This window comes from Talpa europaea (genome assembly GCF_964194135.1).
Source record: "Talpa europaea genome assembly, chromosome: 2".
NCBI classification, from domain to species: domain Eukaryota; kingdom Metazoa; phylum Chordata; class Mammalia; order Eulipotyphla; family Talpidae; genus Talpa; species Talpa europaea.
In genome coordinates this window covers 152210978-152234988 of record NC_140068.1, presented here as the reverse complement: position 1 = coordinate 152234988, position 24011 = coordinate 152210978, and the positions used below count along the sequence as shown (strand labels likewise).

Genomic DNA, 24011 nt, shown 5'->3' with positions numbered 1-24011 from the left:
GAGCTAGTATTCACTGGACACTTCCAATTCTATAAGTTTCTAAATCTTTCAGGGGAAGATATCAGAAATATAAAGAATAGTCTCTCTGCGCCTCCCTGGTGGTGCAAGAGGTTAAGACACAGCACTATAAAACTATTAGCAGTCACCACAGTGTGAGTTCGATCCCCCGCCAGGGAGGTGACCCACATGGCACCGCAGACCTCTCCTGTCTCGCCCGCTGCTCCCCTCAGCAGTGTATTTCAGTGGATCTGCCTGTTCTGCTCCCCACTCTGGTGAATCCTCTCACCCCTTGCATCTCTGGCCTTACCCTAGTTCTTGTATGCATGGATAAATAAATCTTTGGATAAAAATAGTCTCTGACGTAGAAAATTTATTTTTTATTTAGAGAGAAGCGACAGGGAAATATCAAGAAAAATCGGGAAATATCAAGAAATAAGATCACAATGAAAGGTGTGTGTGTGAAATATGTACTGTCAATGAAGGTTTTCTGAAGATGATAAATTTCAATCTGCATATGGATTATTCTTCTGTACTTGGTCTTTATTATTTTTACATTTTTTAATTTTTCTTTTTAAAAGATTGATTTATTTATGCATATAAGAGCTGGGGTACAGGCCAGAGATGAGGGGAGGTGAGAGGATCCACCAGAGCCAGAGCGGGGAACAGAACAGGCAGACTGACGAAGTACACTGCTGAGGGGAGCAGCGGGTGGCAGGAGAGGTCTGCTGCGCCATGTGGGACTCTCGTGTGGCAGCCGGGGATCGAAATGGTGCTGCAGAGGCTGCGGGCAGCTTCACAACCCAGCGCTCAACCACTGCGCCACCAGGGAGGCCCTCAATCTTTTCTTTCTTATAGTTATTCTTTTTCCTGGTCCCTTATTTAGCTTTTCTAGATTCCTGCTATGAGTGAGACCATCCGGTATTTTTCTTTTTCTTTCTGGCTTATTTCGCTGAGCATGATCCCTATTTTTGCGTTCTTTCCCTGCCGTACATTCAAACAGTGGACTAGAAAACTTAAGTATGATTGCCCATGCAGATTTGAACCCAGAATAGAGAGTTCTTAATGTCTGATGATTTGTCACCCATTCCTGTGTCACTTCTATGTCACCTTTTCCACAAGAGTGGCTAATTGACCTAATTAGAGGAGCATGAAAGTTAAGACCAGGGAATAATTTTAGATTCTTCCTTTTAGTTACTATTTCTTTCAGCTAACCAGTTTCCAAGTGCTATGGACTCTGACATTCTAAATATTTCTCAACCTTTTCTCTGCCCCACATGGTATTTCCTGTGCCACTGGGTGCAGATCATAATCATTCTCACCTCCTTCATGCAGTAACATCTCAACTGGTTTCTTGGTCTCTCTGCCTCAAGACTTTCTTTTCTCCAATCCTCAATATTATCACTCACACAGTCAAATTTACTTTTCAAAAATGCAAATCTGCTATATATAATGCTAATGAAAATATATATTTTTAAAGGTTTATTTATTTATGCATATAAGAGCTGGGGAGGGGGAGCTCCCCTGGTGGTGCAGGCAGTTGAGTGCAGCACTGTGAAGCTGTCCACAGGCTCTGCAGCGCCAGTTCTATCCCGGGGGGCCAGCGAGGGTCCCACCTGGTGCGGCAGACCTCTCCTGTCTCGCCTGCTGCTCCCCTCAGCAGTGTATTTCAGTCAGTCTGCCTGTTCTGCTCCCCGCTCTGTCGCTGGTGAATCCTCTCACCCTTCTGCGCATCTGGCCTATACCCCGGTTCTTGTGTAAATAAATTAATTAATTAAAAATTAAATTTAATAAATCAATTTAATAAATCAATTAATTAAAAAATTAAAAATTAATTAAAAATTAATTTAAAAAAAGAGCTGGAGTGTAGGCTAGGGGTACAGGGAGGTGAGAGGAGTCTCCAGAGACAGAGTGGGGAACAGAACAGGTGGATCTACTGAAACACACTGCTGAGGGGAGCAGCAGGCGAGACAGGAGAGGTCTGCTGTGCCATGTGGGTAGCTCCCTGGCTGGGGATGAAACTTGTGCTGCAGTGGCTGCTGGTAGCTTCATAGTGCTGAGAGGAAACCCGTTGTGCCATCAGGGAGGCTCCGGTAAATCTTTTTAAGGTTCTTTTCAGCGTACTGGAAAAGTCCAGAATCTTTTGCCTGACATAGAGAATCTTTCTGGTCGTGGTTCTTGCTTGCCCCTCAGTATCACCTTCAGTTACTCCCTAGTCCTAGCCATAGGACTGCATCTTTGAGTCTCATGATCTTTTTTCATGCTGGAAAGTTGCTTGGCTTACTTCAAACTGTTAAATCCCTACACATCCTTCAAAACTCACTCATTCCTACTCTTCTCAGCTATGTGTTCCCTTTGGCACTATTTCCATGTTGCTAATATAGCACTTTTTTAGAGGTATCACAATCAATTGTAAAATCTACCTTTTCTACTGAACTGAGATTTTTTTTTTTTAAAGATTTATTTATTTATTTATACAAGCACTGGGTACAGTCAGAAGCATGGGAGGGTAAGAGGATTCACCAGAGCCAGAGCCGGGAACAGAACAGGCAGACTGACAAAATACACTGCTGAGGGGAGCAGCGGGCGGCAGGAGAGGTCTGCGCGCCATGTGGGACCCTTGCCCGGCGGCCAGGGATCGAACCGGTGCTGCAGAGGCTGCGGGCAGCAACGCAGCCCAGTGCTCAATTGCTGTTCCACCAGGGGCAGCCCTGAGATTTTTTTTTTTAATGCATACAAGAGCTGGGGTACAGGCCAGAAGTGTGAGGATTCACCAGAGACAGAGTGGGGAGCAGAACCGGCAGACTGACTGAAATACACTGCTGAGGGGAGCAGCAGGTGAGACAGGAGAGGTCTGCTGTGCCATGTGGGTCACCTCCCTGGCCTTGCGGCTTCAGGGTGTTGAGATACTTAACTTCTTGCGCCACTAGGCAGGCCCTGAACTGAGTGTTTCTTATCGGAGGACTTTTGGGCTCTTTCTGTTTTCCCAGTGACAAGGTCAGTGCAGGCTCACATGTTCTATTTAAGCAATGTGCTTATTAGTAAGTCTCCTTGGCACCCTTCAGTTGCTTACTCCCCAACTTAACGAGGTCAAGAGACTTCCTGTGATGAGTTAGTCATCTGGAGGAAGAACGAATTAGACTTACAGAAAACAAAAAAGGGGCCCTTCCTGGTGGCTCAGGGGTTAAAGTCTCAGCACCATCAGGCTATCAGCAGCCACTGTGGCCTCAGTTAAATGCCTGGCCAGGGAGCTACCCACGTGGTGCAGCAGACCTCTCCCGTCTCGCCCGCTGATCCCCTCAGCAGTGTATTTCAGTAGATCCACCTGTTCTGTTCCCTGCTCTGTCTCTGGTGATCCTTTCATCCTCCGCACCTCTAGCCTACATCCCAGTTCTTGTGTGCATAAATAAAAAAATCTTTTAAAAAAGAAAACAGAAAGGAGGAGGAAAAAGAAAGGAAAGGTAAAATACCACATTGCCAAAATGGCGGGGCAAGGAAGTTCATCAGGAGCCAGTTACTTCCACGACAGGAAAGGCTTTCCACTGCTAAGGAGGCAGATCTATTTTCCTTTTCAGAGAAAAGACCATTAATGTTAGCCAAATCTTTTGGAAATGAGCAAATTCCTTCCTTTCCCTTCCTTCCTCTCTCCAGCTTGGAGAATGGCTTCTAATATGTGGTGACTTGGAATTGGTAGCCCAGGCTGGGACAGAGAAGCCCAGTCTCAGGGGCTGGCCAAGGGAATGGAGAAGAAACGACCTTTGTTCTTTAGTATTTTGCCCGGGGAAGGACAGATCTGACATTAAATCTCCAGAAAGCTGGTTAAAACCTAAACAGTGAAGAAGCGGAGACCTCCAGGATATAGGTCATAATGATCAGAAGGTATTTTGAAAACACCTCCTTGGAATTCAATCAAGAAGTCACTTGGGTGGCCAATAATGAAAAGTGGAGTGTTTGATTGGGCCCTTCCCAGCAAATGGCAGCAGCAAACAAGTTTTGCAATATGAAGGCACAGAAGGTCATTTATTTTTCTGATTGTGAAATGAACATAAGACAAAATTAATTCATTTTAGAAAGCAGATTTTTAAGAAAAAAAATCGGCAAGGAAATGATTAAAAAGCAATTTAAAATGTGTTTTATTTCATTGGGTGAAAGCTTCCAGTAATGTGTCCGGTTCTCAGCTAGGTTATTGTGATTACATAATGCCTCTCCCGAAGTTTGGTTTTCACTCACATGCAGATGAGTCTTTCAGCTTTGCTAAGGATAGAACCTAACAATTGTGTTTCCTGAGCGTTTTATCCTTTTTTTTTTTAAAAAAGATTCATTTATATATGCATACAAGAGCTGGGGTACAGGCCAGAGGTGCAGGGAGTGAGGATTCACCAGAGCCAGAGTGGGGAACAGAACAGGCAGACTGATGAAATACACTGCTGAGGGGAGCAGCGGGCGAGTCAGGAGAGAGGTCTCCTGCGCCATGTGGGTAGCTCCCTGGCCGGCCTGGGCTCAAACTCATGCAGCAGAGGCTGCGGATTGCTTCATAGTGTGGTGATCAACCCCTTGCGCCACCAGGGAGGCCCATGTTTCCTTTTTAATCTTATTAGTTACTCTCTTATTTTACTATATCCTTCCAGTGAGAGGGTTCACTAGACAGACAGAGTGGGGAGCAGAACAGGCCCATCTACTGAAACCCACTACTGAGGGGACCAGCAGGCAAGACAGGAGAGGTCTGCCGTGCCATGTGGATATCTCCCTGGCCGGCTGGGGATCGAACTCATGCTGTGGAGGCTGGGGACATCTTCATAGTGTGGTGCTTAACCCCGTGCACCACCAGCGAGGCCCATGTTTCCTTTTTAATCTTATTAGTTACTGCTCTTATTTTACTATATCCTTCCTACCTGCCTTCTTTTCTTTCTCAAAATCCCTCAGATAATTAGCTCATTCATTTTTTTTTGATGAATGCATACAAGAACTGGGGTGTAGACCAGTGGTGCAGGGGGTGAGAGGGTTCACCACAGAGACAGAGTGGGGAACAGAACCGGCAGACTGACTGAAACCCACTGCTGAGGGGAGCATTGGGCGAGTCAGGAGAGAGGTCTGCCGTGCCATGTGGGTAGCTCCCTGGCCGGCTGGGGATCCAACTCATGCTGTGGAGGCTGGGGACAGCTTCATAGGGCGTTTCTTAACCCCCTGCGCCCCCAGGGAGCCCCTTTGCGTTTATCTTATGAGGGATAAGATGGGCAAGAGATCAAAATGTCTGGGGGGGGGGGGCAGCTGTCCTGAGCGATCCCTCACTGGAAACCTCGCTTCTGCAACCCCACAGTGGAAACCAGCAAATGCACGACGTGAGCCTTGACAAAGTTGCTAAGGGGGTGAAGGCCCGATTCATTTGGGGGGGCTGCCACGGGCACGACGGGGGGGGGGGCGCGGCAGGTGAGCCACCGGCGCCCCGCGTTCCAGATCCTTCCTGGCACCCCGCGTTCCAGATGCTTCCCCGCCGCCTGCGCGTGTGTGACTCGGGCTCCCTGGCTCACTCATGGGCACGTCGGCGTTTGGGGGGGGGGTCCCTCTGGGTTCCCCCTGACGCGGAAAACGCCCCGAACGGGCGAAACGGGAGCCCGGGCTCCTGAAAGGACGGTTCCCTCGCGGGGGGCGTCCGCGGGGCGCCCCCTCGGCCCCCCGCCCCCCGCGCCGTCCTCGCGGGCGCGCCGAGGGGCCCGTCGGCGGCCGTCCCGCCGCCCCGCGCGCCGCGGCGCGTGACCTCAGCGCACCCCGCGGCCGGCTCGGCGCGCTGTCCTGAGGTGACACCGGCTGCGCGGCGGAGGCAGCTGCCGGCGCCGCCGATCAACTAGTTCGCACCGAGGATTCCTCTTGGTGCGTGGCCCAGTTTTCCTCAGGACGGGCTCCAAGCCCTCCCGACGCCGCCCCCCGCGCCGCCGCGCGCCGAGGCCTTCCCCGCGGGACGCCCCGCGCCCCCCCCGCCGCGCCGCGCCGCGGGAGCGCGCGATTCCTCGATTCCACAGGCGGTTCGCGCCGCGGGTGGGGGCGGGGCGCGCGGGCGGGGGCCGCCGCCGGGGGAGGGGAGGGGGCCGCCGCCGGGGGGGGGGGCGGGGCGGGGCGGGGCGGGGGCGGGCCGGCGCGGGGAGTTCCTCGCTCGCGGACTCCCCGTTCGGCGGGCCAATCCCGAGCCCGGCCCTCGCGCTGTCGCACGCGGGACACGTCCAAGCGTTTGTTGGCCGGGCCGGCGAGGGGGGCGGGGGCGGGGCGGAGGGAGGCGCGTTGAGTGACAGGCGTGCGGGGCACGCTGGGAATTGTAGTTCCCCGCCGCGGTGGCCATAGCCATTTTGTAGTCGGGGGACTACAACTTCCAGAAGATCAAGGGGGACCCTCCTCAGGCGCCCGGGGAATCGGCGGCTCTCCCCGGGGCCGGGCGTCCTGGGGCGCTCCTCCTCCGCAGCAGCCCGGCTGCAGGTACGCGCGAGGGCCGCGGCGGGGGCCGCCGCGGGGCGAGCGGCGAGCCGGGGCGGCGGGGCGAGGTGGAGCGACCGAGCGTGCCATGCAGCGGGCTAGGGACCCTCGCGCAATTCCTCTCCCCTTCTCGGCGTGGGAGCGCGGCCTCGGCGGCGGCCGGGGAGCGGCGCGGCGGGGCGGCGGGCGGGTGGCGGCCGCGGGGAGGCGGCCGGGCCGGTCGCGGCGCGGGGGGACGCGGGGGGCGCCCCGGGGGGGCGGCTTTTCGCCCGGCGCGCGGCCGGGAATTGCGCGAGGAGCCCTAACTTGTATAAAAGCAGAGTCCATTTAAAGTTGGGCTGGATCGGCGCGCGCTGATTGGCTGCGGCGCTCGGAAAAAAGCCTCGGCGAGACCTCGCCGCGGGGCCGCCGCCGCCGGGCCGGAGTTGACTCTCTGCTCGCGCTGCTGCCGCCGCGGCTCAACGTGACTCCCAGCCTTTCCTATTTATCTTTCCCCTTTCTCTTCCAAGATGTAACTGCAGACCCGAGCCCAAGGACCCGCACGCGTCGCTGATGTAGTTTTTGGAGGAACAAGAGGGGGCAGCGAAGGGCGTCGGTTTTTTTGTGTGTGTGTTTCGGGGGAAATTTTCCATTATGAGTGTTTTACTAAAGTGAATTTTTTTTTGTTGTTGGCTTCGTTCGTCTCTGGCTCTCCTCCGCCTTTTTTTTTTTTTTTTTTTTTTTTTTTGCTCCTTCCCAATTTCGGATTTATTGCAAAGGCCAAGCGGGCGCCGGGGGGGGAAGAGGAAGAAAAAGAAAAAGTCGGATTACAAGATACAAGAGCAGGCTCCGCCACCCACAACAATAAAAACCACCGGGATCTGTTTTTGCAAATTTCTGACGGCTTTAAATTCATGAAGCAATTGTCCCCGCTTGCCATCAGCCTTCGGATCTCAGAATGAGCAAGGAAAGACCCAAGAGGAATATCATTCAGAAGAAATACGTAAGTGCCCCTCGCAGCACCTCCTTTTTGACTTGCAGTTTGGAGCCATGGCTGTGAATGTCAAGTTTGCAGAGAATCCTGCAGCCCCGGGGTTTTGAGACACACCGTCCGATCGGGCTGTTTCTTTCTTTTCCGAGAGAGGGAGGGCTTTGCAGGCAAAGTCGTGCCTGCCTAGTTGGGATGAAGAAAACAGATCGGGTCGAGAGGTACCTGCCTCCACTGCATAAATTGACCTCGAATGACACAGCCCTCATCTAGTCCCCGATGAGAGCCACAAGGGATTTGGGTGAAGCTTGGTGGGGGTACGGGGCGGGGGGGGCCTGCGGGAAGGTACCCGAGCTGCATTCATTCTCGGGCGGATTTGCGCCCCTATTGCACTTTGCATGCAAATGAGCCTGTTATTATTATTATTATTACTATTATTAATGCTATTGGGGACATCCTGGAACGCGTGTGCGTCGGGAGCCCTTGAAGTTGCATCCAGGGTCCGGCTATGGCGAGCTTGTGCCTGGCCCTGGCCCCCCACATTTAATGTACGTGGTCGTTTTGGCTCATCTGGTTCGCAGCCTAACCCGGTTGGGAATCGTGTTCCAGCGAATTGCATTTGTTGGGATGGACTTTGATAATCATGGGGCTGGTTTTGTTTAAAAAATTCACGGTTTCCAGTTTGGGGGGCCAGGACCTACAGTAAACACAGCGCCTGTTTTCGAGTAGATCCGTGGATCCATAGGCGAGTGGCTGGGAAGAATTCCTCCTTGTTAATTGGCCTTCTGGAAATTGGGTGCTTATTCAGGGATTTAAATGGCCTGAAATAGTTAAATTTGTTTTGTGCAGAGTACGGCTACGTCTTGATTGGCATGGGGAATGTTTTTGTTTTGTATGTGGTGGCTTTTTTTTCCCCAAGTTTGGGGGGAGGGCGGGCGGGCGGAGGGGGGCCGAGGGGGGCCGAGGGATTAACCAAACAGGCACTCGGGCGATCGGGGATCAGCTGCGCGCTTGGCATCCTAGAACCCATTTTTATAAACACAAAACAAGGGCCAGAGGCGCATGCATGCGAAATAATGCCACGTTCTGACAAAGTTTCATTTAACTTGAGCCGCCAGATCGGCGTTGATCTCTCCCCTTTGGAGAGTGTGGGGCGCGGCAGGGAGAGGATGACCTTCGGAGCCCGGGTTTGGTTAAAGCCTGTGTCCCGGGAGAGCCCGGAGCCCCTTGGCGAGGGCCGGTCCCCACCTGGACGCGCAACTTCCCCGGCGAGGGAAGCGCCGGGCTAGACGCCGAAGCCCAACTTGGGGAGCTGCTCCCCTCCGGATGGAGGGGCTGGAAGATCCGCATTGCGGAGGGCCGGCGGCCGCAGGACGAGGCTAAACTCGGCCGTGGAGCTTGGGGAGCTGCCCGGCCCGGCGCGGGGCGCCTCCGGGGCGCGTCCCCCTCGGGCGCAGCCACAAAGCCGCGGGGCAGAACTTGGCCGCGAGCCTCCGCGCGCCCCCTGCGCCCCCCTGCGCCCCGGTCCCGGCCCCTCCGGGACCCCGAGTTGCGGCGCCGCGCGGGGAGGGCGCTTTGTGGCCGGCGGCGGGGGGCGCGCGGGGGGCGGGCGCGCGCGGGCGCTCGGGGCGCGGGGCCGGGTCCCCGCGCGCTGGGGCCGGCGTTGGGGGGCGGCGCGCGGGGGGCGCCCCGGCCTGCAGGGGGCGGGCTCCGGCTCGCGGGGGCGCGGGCCGGGGCGCGCCGGGGAGGGGGCCGGGGAGGGGGCCGGGCGCGCAGCTGCTCGGGCGCCCCCCGCCGCGCGCTCCGCCGGGCATGGCGGCGGCCGGCCGGCTCCCCGCGGCCCGCCCGCCCCCTCCGGAGCCGCCGCGGAGCAACAGGTTAAGCCGCCCGACGTCAGCGCCCCCGCCCCGCCCCGCCCGCGGCTCCGCCCGCCCCCGCCCCCGCCCCCGCCCCCCGCGGCCCCGGGCCGGCCGCTCCCGGCCGCGCTGGTGTCATTGTGACGTCACAAAGGGCCGGGCCGCGGGCCGCCTCCTCCCGCGTGACGTCAAAGCCGGGCGGGAGGTTCCCGGGCGCCGGGGGCGCGGGGCGCGCGGGGGGCGCGCGGGGGGCGCGCGGCGCCGGCCTCCAGGTGAGCTGCCGCGGCCGCCGGTCCCCAGCGCAGCCCCCGGCCCGCCTGCGCCCCGCTGCGCCGCGGGGGCCCCTCTCCTTCCCCCCGAGATGAGCCCGTGTCCTCGGCCGGCTGGGCAGCCCGCGCGCCGCCTGCGCCCGCCGGGGCCCCCGGGGCGCGGGAGCCGCCGTCCAGGCGCGGGGTGCTCCGCGGGGGCCCGTCCTGCCGCTGGGTGCCCCGGCTCTGTGCGGGGTGTCGGGGCGCCTTGTTGGGAGATGCTGCACCGCAGCCACCGGTGCGCCTGCTGGGGGCCTTGCAGTCCCAGGGCTTGGGGAGCCCCCCCTGCACGGGCCCGCCCGGTGCGCTTGAGGGTTTGGGGGGGCGGCGGAGGGCGGGACGGGGGAGACGCGCTGGCAGGAGTGGGCGCCGAGAGCGCTTGGCTCCTGGACGTCAGTGTGGCAGGCGTGGTGCCGGACGAGGGGGGCCAGTCTGGTTCCTCTTTTATAAAATGGAAAATTAGGTGTTTCTGCTACTTCACTGCGTATGGGAAGCGCCTGTGCGTGGAGGATGTAAGATGGGGTGCTCCTCCTCGGTCGGGGGGTGGTGGTGGTACTTGGGGTGGGGGCGAGCTGCATGTTTCTTACAGTTGGTCTCCAAGCCCTCGATGCCTGCTGTTTGGCTGTTTAGTTTTATTGCCGCAGCAGAGCAGGGTTTGGGGGTGGGATTGTGGATGGCAGTCTTGGGGAGAAGTGATTGTTGGGGTTCCTATTAAATGACATCCTTGAGAATCTCGTAAATTGCAATGTAATCCTGTCTTAATTGTGCCGGGCACGAGTCCCACTGCGGGACCTTAAATAAGTGAGAATATTGGCTTTGCAAAGCCCCAGTTCGCGAAGACAATAAAAACATTTGTGTGTGATACTCTGGGAATCTGCTTTTTCCATCTCTCCAGTGGCGGGTGGTTCCTAGAGACAGTCACAGATATTCCAGCCGGACTTCAGAACCAGTTGATTTCTGATGCTTTATGGCAGGCGTCAGTTTGGATCGGACCTCTGCCACATGAAGGTGATTCATGCAGTTAGCGTGAAAACAGATCACCAGTTAGATTTCTGGGACGGCTCAAGCAGAATTTGTACCACTAGGCTGTAAGTTTTAAGTATCTAACTTTCTGATTTTTTTTTTTTGGAAGATTTTATTTACTTATTTATTTATTTTAAGATTTATTTATTCATGCATACAAGAGCTGGGGTGCAGGCCAGAGATGCGGAGGGTGAGAACATTCACCAGAGACAGAGTGGGGAGCAGAACAGGCAGACTGAGTGAGATACACTCAGGGGAGTGTATCTAGGGGAGCAGCGGGCGAGACAGGAGAGGTCTGCCTGGCCATGTGGGTATCTCCCTGCCCGGGGCTCGAACTCATGCTGCGGTGGCTGCGGACAGCTTCATAGGTTGCGTCTTAACCCCTTGCGCCACCAGGGAGGACTTGTCACTGCAATTTTAAAGGAAAAATGAATTATATGCCAAAACAATCCAATGGAGTTATTGTTACTTGGATTGTTATTACTCTGCTGCAGGCAAGTATCCGCGCTGTGTGTGTTCCCGTAGCCATTGGCCCACACAGCCCGGTAGAATCCATTGTACTTAGATGGTGCAGAGGCCGTTTCTTCATATAGAAGCTTCAGCCACTTTCAGTTGCTGGGCTGAAGGCGACTGACTCGCTTCCAAGTGCTTTGGAAATAACCGCCGTTTTAATCTGCTCCAAAGGTTAAACTTTCCTCCTTCAGAAAGAGAATATATTTTTGAGTCTAGAACTGGAGTCAGCTGCATTCAAAATAGAATCATATTCTTTTTCTCCTTTCAAAGATGGCCTGGGAAAGCATTACGGTCTCACACATTAAGACCCGCGGTAAAGGCTTAGCTGGAGAATTTCTACAGGGAGTGGTTTGCCCTTGGTGTGCCGGGTAGATCTGACAACCTGCACCCCTGACATTTTTATCCCAATGGTTAGAAAATCTTGCAGTCCAAGAAATGGAGTCTCTGTAATTCTGGTTGTGTTGTAATCCTACTATTAAGTGTCCGCCACTAAAGTTAGCTCACCTGACCATTCCACCTCCCCAGCCCACTTACCTGGCTTCTCCCGGGACTTCCTGGCTGCGTGAGACCCCAGGGGCACGAAGCTCCTGGCCTGAGCGCAGGCCTGGGTGTGTGGGCCGCTGTCCCTTTTGGCTCCCATTCACGTCAGACTTGCCAAGTGTCAGTTGTTTGTTTCCAAATCAGGTTATTCCAGTTAGACTTACTATTGCAATTACAGTTAAATATTATGTAAACCTTTGAAACAAGTGTGAAATGAGAGTTGGTTTCTATGAAAACTTTTAAGGTGACTGTTTTGGGAACACTTGATAAAGTGATTACTGAAAAATAAGGCTGTGAAATGAGACGTGGGCCCAGCATATAAAAGATTTGGGGGAAAATCTGAGGTTTTGCACACACGTTGCTTTGAACCAACATTCAGCTATGTCTCAACTAGCCTAACAACCCAAAAAGCGTAACATGAAACGCGGAAATTCTTTAAAAATTTGTAGCCGAAAGTACATTTATATGTTTAAGTTAAAATGTTAACATAAATATGTACGTGTAATTTTATTCCGTTTTTAAGTTTTCCTGCCTACCAAACTTTCCATTAGCTAACCAACTTCTGGTCTTCCACTCATTTACCCGCAACCCCCTCCGGTATTAAACTAGATTCCCTCTCTGGCTCATGTCTTTTGCATAGGTGAAATGTGGACCAGTGTAGACTGGTCCTAACTGAGGTAATTCCTATTATTTATAGAGTTAAAACAATTGCAGCATTCCCTGGAGGGTAGGAAGCAGAAAAATCAGTGATTTTCTATCTAATTCACATGCAGCTCAGGAGCTCTTGTCTTGTAATCCAACAACTTGAATTATTTTGTTTTACTTAGGAGATATTGCTGAAGGTCTGTCTGTTTTTTCAAATCCTTTATTTAAAAAAAAAAGATTTATTTATGCATACAAGAAATGGGGTTCAGGCCAGAGGTGTGGGGGGTGAGAGGAGCTACCAGAGATAGACTGGGGAGCAGAGCAGGCAGATCCAGTGAGAAACTGCTGAGGGGAGCAGCGGGTGAGTCAGGAGAGGTCTGCTGCACCATGTGGGTAGCTCCCTGGCCGGGGATCGAACCCGTGCTGCAGTGGTGGCTCATAGCTCTATAACAACGACACTCAACTCCTTGCGCCACCGGGGAGGTCCCCTGTTTTCAAGTCCTTAAGCCTGCCTTTAATGAGACAAGTTGAATCTGCCTTTTAGTTTGAATCAGTTATTTTCTGTTTCCGTTTCCTCTGACAGCCTCCCCTCTGCCACCCACCAGATGCTTCTCTGGGCCCCAGTTGGGCTTTTTCTGGTGGTTTTTGTCCCTAATAAAAGCCTTTTCCATAATTTTCTGCGCCCTTGCCGGCCTCTTCTGTTCTAGAAGGTGAAAACTATTGACTGGTTTTCTTTTTTTTTTTTAAATAAATCTTTTTTTTTTTTAAAGATCTATTTATTTATTTATACAAGCACTGGGTACAGTCAGAAGCGCAGGAGGGTGAGAGAATTCACCAGAGCCAGAGCGGGGAGCAGAGCAGGCAGAAGGACCGAAGTACACTGCTGAGGGGAGCAGCGGGCAGCAGGAGAGGTCTGCGCGCCATGTGGGACCCTCCTCTGGTGGCCGGGGAGCAGCCGGGGATCGAACCTGTGCTGCAGAGGCTGCAGGCAGCTTCGCAACCCAGCGCTCAATCGCTGCGCCACCGGGGAGGCCCTGACTGGTTTTCTATATTGCTGCTTTTTCTACTTTTTTTGGTAGACAGTTTAGTGGCATTTTTCTTGTCCTTTCAGTTTTGACTCGTGGTCCTTCAGTCAATTCTGTAGCCTTTGTGGCAGCTTCACTTTTTAATAAGGGTTTTGTCATTCAATTTATGATTCAGAATAAGACATTCGATGTAGACTTGAACATTGGAGGAGGTGGCAGCGCCTGCTGGATACTCCTTTGCTCCTGGGCTGAGCAACCCTGCCTGCCCGCAGGACTTCCCGGGCTGCCCTTGCTGCAGGTGGCTTTTACCTTTCCTGCTCTCTCAGTCAGGGTGTCTGGAATGGGAAGGGGCCCTAGTTTTATAGAATAACTCCTGTCCCAGGAGACCAAGTGTTGGTCACACCTGAGTGAGCAGCTGTCCATAAGTCGCCCTTCGCACCCCCCAAAACCCCGGGGTCTCTTCTGTTTGGGTTTCTTTCCGCCCTTATTGAAGTTTGTCTTGTCCCACACCTTACTGCTTCAGTGAGCATGTGGCCTTTTTCTCTTGGTCCTGCCTTTGCCCTTTGAAGAAATGTGCCGGAAGAGCTCGGATGACCACACAACACCCACCCCCTGCTGAAAGCACCGACAAAAGAAGACCCAGTCACTTCTGAAACAGCCGCCCACGTTGGCTGTTTCCACAGTGAGTTCACATGAGAAAATGACGCGATCAAGTCCATTTTACAGAAGAGAAAACCAAGGTGAAGAGATGCTGGTCAGATAATTAAAGACCATATCTCCTCCCTTTTTTTTTCCCCCTCTAGATGAAATAGAGGTAAAAATGAGTGTTCAGTATAGCTCTAAAAAGGCGGAGAAAGCTCCTAACATAGGGGCTTCGGGCAGGCTTGGGAGAGATTTTTGGCTTGAGAGAGTTTGGGGCAATGAAGGCACCTCGCTGGCGTCCAGGAACAGGAGCGCTGAGCCTCAAGTGCGTGTTTGTGTTTGTTGTTTTTTTAAACACCAGTTGGTGGAGCTACCCCCTTATCCCCAGCTGGCTGTCGTTTTGAGTCCTCATTGGAAAAAGAACTTCCTCGCTATGTATGCCCCTTGTGATCGGCTGGTTTGTGCGCTGTAATTTTATCAGTGCCCCCATCCCACCCTCTGCTGTACCTGAGCACCAGCGTGGGCTACCTTAACCCTCCAGGCTTCTGCCCCCTGGTTGATTGCTCAGAGCTGTGACAAATCAGCTTCCAACACTTTCCCTTGCTTGTCTATTGCTGCTGACTTTGCTGCTTAGAGAATCATGGGGCACGAGAGGAAATCATTTGCTCTCAAACCCTCACCAGGGTCTGGGCCATCCAGTAAAAAACAAAGGCTGCCCAGATATGTTAATGAAGTCTCATGAGTAATGCAAACATTATTCATAATTACTCACATTCAGAGGAAGTATGAGGGTGTTAGAAAGGGGAACCCTACTTTCAGAAGTTCTCAGGGCTGTGCTTGAGGGGTGGTACTGCCTGAAAGGCCTCAGTTGCATTGTAAAAGTTCTAATTTTATGTCTGACAAGCTCCACCACCCATGAAGCGGAAGGCCAGCGTGCACTGAAAAGTCATTATCAACGGCAGTTTTAATTACCACGAATCCTAGAAGGTTAACAGAATTCATACTCACAGTTCCTCTCCAAATTTCCAGTAATGGCTCACACGCGTCCTTCCCTTCTCCAATACAAATCAGGAACGCTTTTCCACCAACATGTCTTTGGGGGGAGGAAAGCCTGAGGGGTGGGTTGTGCTTGTCTTGTTGTCTATCAGGAGCACAAACAGCACTCCACGTATCTAATGCCTGCGTCACCCGGGAGAATGTGGGACACCTTTGGGCGCCCTGTTTTATTGCTGTTTTTAAGTTTGGGTGGTTCTTTCTCTATTATTTCCTAACCACAGTCTTGGTTAGGGCTTGATTACAATGGTTGAATGTGTTATCTCTTGGTTCTCGTTTCTGCCAGCTGTTAAAGTGTTTGGTGCCTGTGGGGACAGAAACAGGTGCCAGGAGGAAATGAGAAAGGATTAAGACCAAGCATGTGTTTCTTGCATTTATTCCTTCCATAGGTTTGCAGAACAGGGACTGACTGAATGCTTATTCTGTGAAGCAGCAGTTGGATGTGGGTATTATTAAAATGTGGAGAGTTTTGTGCCTTGTGTGCACACATGCCTTAGAACCGGTATGAGAGCTTCAGTTAACGGACGGCCTCAGATTTGAAAACCCTTCTTTGGAACATACGGGGTGCCTCTCCAGTAATGAACAGTGCTGGGAACAGGAGCTCAATTCAAGTCTAGCCCTAAATTAAACCGGCTGTGTGACTCCGGGCTAGTCACACAGCCTTGCTGAACTTCTTCCTCATCAGGAAAACTTGTTCCAGACACCTCACAGGCTTGTTGCTGGGAGAGCCATTGAGATTTTTGATGTGAAAGCACTTTGCAAACTGCCTACTATTACACAAATGCTCAAGGTATTATTACACAGCTGGAAATCACCAACCTGGAGACATCAGGCCTGTCAGCAGCCTTCCTAGCTGACTCAGGAATAAATGGATCAAATGAGTCTATATTTTGCCTGTGAATAAAGCAAACAAAATGGCAACAGATATCCTAAGTTCCCTTTCTGGGACTAGCATTAAAGATTAAAAGGAGGGGGCCTTCCTGGTGGCGCCAGGGGTTAAGCACCGCACTATGACGCAATCCGCAGCCTCTGCAGCACGAGTTTGATCCCCAGCCATCCAGGGGGCTACCCACATGGCACAGCAGACCTCTCCTGTCTCGCCCACTGCTCCCCTCAGCAGTGGATTTCAGTAGATCCGCCTGTTCTGCTCCCTGCTCTGTCTCTGGTGAATCCTCTCACCCCCTGCACCTCTGGCCTGCACCCCAGTTCTTATATGCATAAATAAATAAATCTTAAAAAAAAATTAAAAGGAGATGCAATCTCTTCTTATCCCCACCCTGAGTTAGTTGGTGCTTGAATCTCTTCTGTATTACCCAACACTTGAGTACCAGACATGTCTGGGTGGTGAATTAGTAAGAGGGACAGATTGAAAATGGAGTTGAGTCTGTATATAAAGCTGTTTCACCGGAGCTGTTTCAGCTGGACCTAAATGATAATCCTTGAAAGTGAAAAATCTTTAAAAAAAAAAAAAAAGTGAAAAATCTGATCAAAAAAATAGTGAAAAATCTGATCATGATCCCATCAGTGGCCCCTGGCGGCTTTCAAAAATCAAATCTAAACCAAGTTTGTTCTCAGTGCTGTGTAACTAGCCCTGCTTACTCCTCCTGGGGCCTGCCCTGCCACCCTTGCCACAGAAGCTGAGCCCAGCCTCTTAGCTTTTGCACCTCCCGAGTCCACGTGCTCAGTGTATTCTCTGACTTCTTGTCTGAGACTCACCCTGAGGAGTTGGCCTGGCCTCCCTGAGGCCTTCTGAACAACTTGCCACCTCCTTCCTCAGTTAGACTGAGCAGCGCCTTCCTTACTGTGGCCTGGACACCTCACATCTGCCTCTGGGTGCTGGAATTCTTTGTTTACCCATATCTCCCCCCCCCCCCCCCCCGTGACCCCATAAGAGTAGGGGTTGAGTTTTATAAGTCATCATGCACTTGAGGAAAATGTTTTAAATCGAACCTTCTGAGTATTTCTACACTACCTGGTAGTGGAAAGGGATTTGGGGACTGGGCACAGTGGTAAAAGATGAACTTAAACTAATCAGAAGTTTGTAGCTGAGAAAACAGAGTCTTGTACTGTGCTGTGGTGGCACATTTGCTCAGTGACACAGCCCGGGCCTGAGATCCAGCCCGGAGAACAGCAGCAAGCCCCGTGTTACTGCCTTGGGACAGGTCTTTAGAGGTGCGTCCCTTTTTTAGGCTGATTTGCAGATACCTGGGGAACTGCAGGAATCGATTCCTTTTCATGGAGAAATAAAATGTACACGCGATCCCCATACTTCATTAGGCATCTGTTCCCTTCTAAAAATAACCTTTTTGCTTTAGAAGCCATCGTTGAAGGGAGATAGCTGCGCAGAGATAAAAATCACTGCAGTCACATGCCGGACATTCCTGCCCTCGCAGAAGTACCTTTTTACATATGCGGGCTCATATTCTGTAAGGGCTGTTTTGCTTTACGTTTTACACTTCCATCCTATCTCGATTATCAGAGTATGATTCTACATCATTATTTTTAATGGCTGCAGGACTCGGCTGGTTTATACCATGACTTTTACACAATTTGGGGCTGGTGTACAAAATGATGTGTGTCACATGCTTTACCTGGATCGTTGTGCACTTAACTCCAAATTCCTCAAAGTGGAATTACTGACTCCAAAGTGCCCGTGTTTACGTTTAGATCTGTCTTACCACACTGCTTTCTTAGAGGCAGGCTGTACTAATTTATGGTCCCCCAGATAGCGCGCGTGAGGCCAGCGGCTTTGTTTGTTTGTTGGCTTTTAAAAACCAATACAGTCACTTGTAACAAGTAGTAAAGATGTCAGTTGAGTTTTATTTAAGTTTCTGTTTTCTTTCCTGGTCCTCTCTCGGGCATTAGAACTAAATGAGATAAGATATGTGAAAGCACTTTGTGAAAACAAAATTGCTCCAAGAACCCAACGTGTTGTTACTAGAATGACTGTGCTAGTGAAGGGATGCAGAGACTTTGTGTAATTGAACAATGTTTTTTTTTTTTTAATGTTTATGAAATGCGTTTTTGCCAGCACATGACATGCTTGGAGATGACTTAGAATCGCATCGTTTTGACATATGATTTCAGCCTTATTTGAGAGGTAGGCTTTGCATGGTTACAAAAGGCCCCAGTGGCCTCTGGCCTGGAGGACCAACCATGCACTTAAATACAGTTGACATTCTGGTTGTTTGCTCTGCTCTGACACTGTTAGGTGTGGGAATATGACCTTGTCCTTGTTCAAAGAGAATTTATAGTTTAGCTGATAGCAGCGCAGGGTGATCTTGAATAAAACACTTTACCTCTCTAAGTCTCAGTTTCTTCGTCTGTGAAACAGGGAAGAGTTATGCCTTCATTATTGGCCTCTCAAGAGACCTTGAGACCTGGACAGCAGAATCAAGTGTTAATGTAAAGTACTTTATGAACTGTACCTCTCCTAGACCATGTTCTTATTCTAAGTCCACAGGTCTTTGTGGATGTAATTCTCCAACCTCGAGGCTGAATTGGGGACGTGGTGGTTCTGGATCTTTTTTGCTGACTACCGTGTATTCTGGGTTAGCTGAGGAAGAAGATAGAAATAATGTCGACATTCCATTTTCCTTCTCACTAAGGCTTAAGTAAGGCTTCAGCTTCCTCATTTATGGAAAACTGCAGTGTGATCTTTCTTCCCAGTTACTTTTTGACGAACAGATGATGAGTTTTTATCTTCTGCCCTCCAGTATGTGAGGATAAGGTGGTGTCACTGCTGAAGTGACATTCCTTTTTGGCATTTAAGATAGAACTTAGGGGGCCTCCCCGGTGGCGCAGCGGTTGAGCACTGGCTTGCGAAGCTGTCCGGAGCCTCTGCAGCACCGGTTCGATCCCCGGCTGCTCCCCGGCCACCAGAGGAGGGTCCCACATGGCGCGCAGACCTCTCCTGCCGCCCACTGCTCCCCTCAGCAGTGTACTTCTGTCCTTCTGCCAATTCTGCTCCCTGCTCTGGCTCTGGTGAATTCTCTCACCCTCCCGCACTTCTGATTGTATCCAGTGCTTGTATAAATAATAAATAAATAAATCTTTAAAAAAAAAAAAAAAAAAAAAAAAAAAAAAAAAAAAAAAAAAAAATAAGATAGAACTTAGGGATAACCTCATTGCCTTCCTTTTCCTTTTTAATTCCCTACTCAAGATGTCCTTTCTTTAGAGGGAGAACTTAAGGTTTATTGGCTTTACCCAAATTGCCTCCTTTTCCATTCTTACATTACCCAGAGCACCAAAGCTCCATGTGTTCTATTTTCAGCGTGTAATAACGATGTCTTGATGTTGAGGATGAAAGAGCCCACGTGAATGGAATGCATTTTGTGTAAGGAACCATGGTCTGGAGTCTGAGTTAAATGGTAGCACATGGTTTTCACCTGCCTTGCAGGGCTTTGGTTGTGTCGTCCTGCTGGAGCTTGTGTCTAGCACCACGCCACAAAACTTGCTCTTCCACGTTTCAGATGCATAAGGTTGAGGAGCAAAGGCCGCTGCCTTTGCCTGATGCCAAACGAGCTGTGGACTTGGTCTCTTAGTCGTTTTAAAGTCCTAAAATGTGTGGTGAGGCCCTGTGAAGTGTTCATTTCTGTGCATTTAAGAAAGGGGCTAGAGGGGCTTAGCGGGGGATGAGGAAATAGTCTTATTAATGAGCCTAATTATTTTAGTGTGATTTTGTTTAACATTCCATTCCATCGGCAGTCTCTGAGAAAATGTATTTTATATACCGTGCTTCATTCCAAAAAGGATTTAAGGCCATAATGAGCGGTCATCTGGGAGCAAGTAATTTTTGCTTGGAACTGACTGTGGTTCACTTTCTAGATTCACAAAGGGACGGATTCAAATAAAATGTGGGGGGGTGAGTAGTTTTTGTTTTCGTTTGGAAAACTTGACCTACAACTTTAATTAAAGGCAACTTCTGTTAAGTAGTGTTGGTATTGACACCCCGGCAGAACTTGTAATCTGGAAGAATTTTAAAGATGCAGGGAAGTAATCCCCAGCGGTGAGTACATCCGAGTTGCAGAGATCAGATTTCGGTTTAAATGCCAATGCATTTTATCACTTTTTTTTCCACCGTACGGGGGCCCATGGAGGGTCTGGACTTAATAAGGAACTTTTTGAAGGGGTGTGATTGCTTGATTCAGCGGTCTGTGTCTTTAAAAATGTTTTCACATACACATTCAGTATCGCCACTCTCCAAACTACTGTGAGGATTCCAAACCGTTGTGGTTTAAACTTAGCTGGAATCTGAAAGGTGGCTGACAGAGTGAAAGGAAACCTCTTTCCAATAAAGATTACATTTGGCTTGCTCGAGTGTCCCAAAGCCTGGGTGCTGGGCGTATCTGAGCCACGGGCCAAGTCTCCCGGATGAAGAAGTCGGGGAATACTTGTTTTATTCTGCTGGGCACCTCGCCCCCCTCCCAGCTCAATATAAACACATCAGTTCATCCCGGGGAAACTCCAGCTACAAATAAACTCTTAGAGATGTTCAGATTATAGCAAGTTCTCCTCTACGTGAGAAGCACGCTAGTGATCAATCAACATTGTAATGATGTTATTAAAATAGATTTTTTTGTGGCCCTCGTAAACTAGAGAGCACCAGGAGGTGGGGGGAGGGGGTCTGACTTGGAAATATCTAAAGCTGAAACTTTTCCTTCTGGTTTCACTCCCTGCTCGAATGGAGAGCTATGCGATTGCTACTCCAACACCCATCTCTCTAGCCTTTTTCCCTTACCTTCCTCCATGAGACTGGCTGAAGTTGTCATGTCCTTTCTTCCCAGAATTTATTGGAGCAGTAGGCAAAGCCTCTTGGGAGTATAAATAATCACGATTATAAAGAACGGTCAGTTTACCAAGGAAGGCCATTATCTTTGACTTGCAAAGCTTTTACAGCCAAACATTGTTTGCTTACCCGTTGTTTAATACAAATGAAGACCGTAATGGCCCCTATTGTAAGAGGAGGCCTTTTGCTCCGTTTGTACACAGAGGTCATCTCCATAAAGAACGGAACACCTTGTTTCCCTTGGACGGGCATGACACACAAACGCCCAGGGAAGGCCCCGGATGGTGGTTCATGGTTGCTTTCTTTCTACTTCAGCAGCAAATAATCCTCCTTTGCCGAGGGTTCAAAGGTTTCTAAAGCTGACAGGCAATACTTAATTTACTTTCCGAGTCCCTTCCTTCCCACTTACTCCTCTTTACTCAATTTATGAATTCAAAGATGGGGGTTTTAAAACCTCGGGGCTTGTCTGAGGAGGCACCAACCCAGAATAAATATATTTAAATGGCAGACTCCCATGCTCTCAATTAAGTCACTCAGTACAGAGGTAGGTGGATAAAAGCCCAAAGTTGCAGTTTTTTTATTTGCTGGGAGAGCAAAGTTACCCACCATAGTACTTTTAAGTCTGTTAAAACTGCTCTTGCCGTCCTCTGCGCCGTGCAGCCTTAGCTTTGCAGCCTTTTTACTTTTCAGTCTTTTAAAAAAACTCTTAGTACAGTCATTTTGGCAGGTCTTCAGCTATTTTTCTTTTGGTGTTAGTTTTAAGATGAAAGGCATCTTAGGCATCTGAGTCTTTCCCTGTGTGATTTTTGGATGCGTGTGAATTTTTTTTTTTTTAAAACAATTCAGTGGTTTTTAGTATATTCAACTTGTGCAACCAGCACCGTGATTAACTTTAGAACCTTTTCATCACCCTAAAAAGAAACTGTGCCTATTGGCAGTCACTCCACATTTCATCCCAGTTCCTCCAGCCTCTGGTAACCACCAATCCTGTGTCTCTGGATTTGCCTGTTCTGGACATTTCATATAAGTGGAATTACACATTATGGTTTTTTGCGGCTGGCTTCCTTTAGTTAGCATAATGCTTGCTTGCAAGGTTCGGTCATGTTGTACCACACATCGCTATTGAATTCCTTTTTATGGTGGAATACTACTCCCCTGATTGGGCATACACATTTTGTTTGTCCATTCATCAGGTGTTGGGCATTGGGTTATTGCCACCTCGGACAGTTCTGGGCCACGCTGCTGTGAACATTTGTGTAGAAGTTCTTGCGTGGATGCTTGTGTTTCTCTGGAATACATCAGGTTGGAAAATTGTACATATGCCATACTAACTTTATGTAGTTCTCTCTTACTACTGTGATCAGCTGTTGCTCACTTCTGTGTCTCTAGCCTCACAGTCTGTTCAGAGAGTGCACTTTGGGCCTCTCCTCCTGGGACCCTGGCCTTGCTTTTGTGGCAGAAGGATTCCCGTTTTCCTTCCTGCCTGCTCAGGGTTCAGTATTAGTTGCCACCCTTCTCTGTGTATTGGTGGCCAAGAGGGGTCTTATTTGCCTCTACCCCTTTGCAAACTGTAAACAGTTTTTTTTTTGTATGAGCATATAGCTTCTTTCATTTATTTATTTATTTATTTTTTGCATCACTGTTCATTTTTAGAAAATATTTGCTCCCCCCGCCCCCGGTGTAGTCCCCATAGAATTTACTTCCCCAGTGCACCCATGCACCATCACCTCAGTCCCCTGTGCTCCTCCCTCTCTCTCCCTCTGATCCCTCTCCCTCCTGCTCCCCTGCAGGATGTCTCTGGTTTATAATTGTAAGCACGGTTCCCCTCATGCTTATACAAGAACCATGTGCTCCTCTCGTTTAGGTATGAACCGTGGTCAGACTTGGAAATTCTTCATGGGACGTTTGCTTTTTGTGGATGCTTAGGTGTTTTTTGGACTTTACCTGTGGCTCTTCAGCTGTATCTTTGCAGACCATTTGTCGCGGAGTTTAGGGAGAGGTGGAGCAACAGCCTTGGCTTTTCTCTGGGATCATGGCGTGAAGGATGGAGGAACTATTTTCCTGCCTTCCCTTTGGTTTTGATTTCCTTGCGGTTACCTCCGTTAACATTGTTTGGCAAAAGACTCTTGGCTGGTTTTCTTGCCCTTTCTAGAGCTTGCTTTAACTCATATTATATATAAGAAATATATAATATTTCTAATGTGAACCGGGCACTTTTTGCTCCTTTTTAACTGCTCAAGGATAGTGTGCGGCGAACCAAGAGAGTGAGATGGTGGGGATTGAAAAAGGATGATGACCCGAGGTTGTCCTGAGGTGTTTTGCGAAGTAGAGAAAGAATGTGTGTTCTACGTGGATGTCTTGGTGTGGCTGTTCTTTCCCTTCTTCAAGGTCCCTGGTGATCGGAAGCCAAAGACCAACATGTCTGCCGGCCTTTGGGATCCTAATACATAGCGCTCAAGTTCACTGTCAAAAAATTCCTCATTACTGGTATTAATCTTGCTTTCTCAAGCTCTCCTGGTTTTTGGAGTGCCTGTTCTGCACTGACGCTCGTGTTCAGGTCCCTGCTTTCCCTGACCTAATTAGGAAGTCCGACAGACCACTGTATTCAAGATTGGCCTCTGTGGAGGCCAAATAACCAAGAATTTGAGAGGTTAGACACCCACCTCAACTTAGAAGCAAGATATCATAATACTCTATGATATACTATAAAAAAAGACTATAAAGTATTAACGCAAAGACATAAAAAATTAAAAATTTTTAATACTTTAAATACTTTAAACTTCGTGTTGTTCAGTGGAAATACGTGTTCTGTTCTGCCGGGCTGCCTTTGTGCGCCTACCTATCTATCACCTATACACATACTTGTGCCAGCTCCAAAGCAAATGCCATCTCCCTCCCACTAAAATTGCTTATTAGAGCTCATTTTAAGAATTGAGTTAGCACTGCCCTATAATGTAATGCAGAATATTTCTCAATAATGCCTAGGTTAACAATGATAGTCTTGCTGTATTGTGCAAAAAAGGCTTCTGTTCAGACCCAGCTGGGTTTCAGGCTTAATTCATTGCTCTATGGTGGGATCACCACAGCTGCTGTGGGGCCTTTACAAATGCAAAAAAGCTGTCAGTGTTTGTTTCATCAGCTGCATAAGTGATGAGGCCAAGTTGAGGAATCCGTTCCAGTGCGCAGTGTGCA

General features: G+C 50.1%; 1 protein-coding gene across 2 annotated transcripts in view; it reads left to right on the top strand.

Moving 5' to 3' along the window:
- Positions 1–7396: 7396 nt before the first annotated feature.
- JARID2 (jumonji and AT-rich interaction domain containing 2) overlaps positions 7397–24011 on the top strand; it is a gene marked incomplete at its 5' end in the record, with an annotated part of 257205 nt that continues 240590 nt past the window's right edge. For both annotated transcript variants that reach the window (XM_084257154.1, XM_084257153.1), the window contains one exon: positions 7397–7441. In XM_084257154.1, coding sequence (XP_084113280.1) covers positions 7397–7441 — 45 coding nt within the window. The remainder of the gene's footprint in view (positions 7442–24011) is intronic.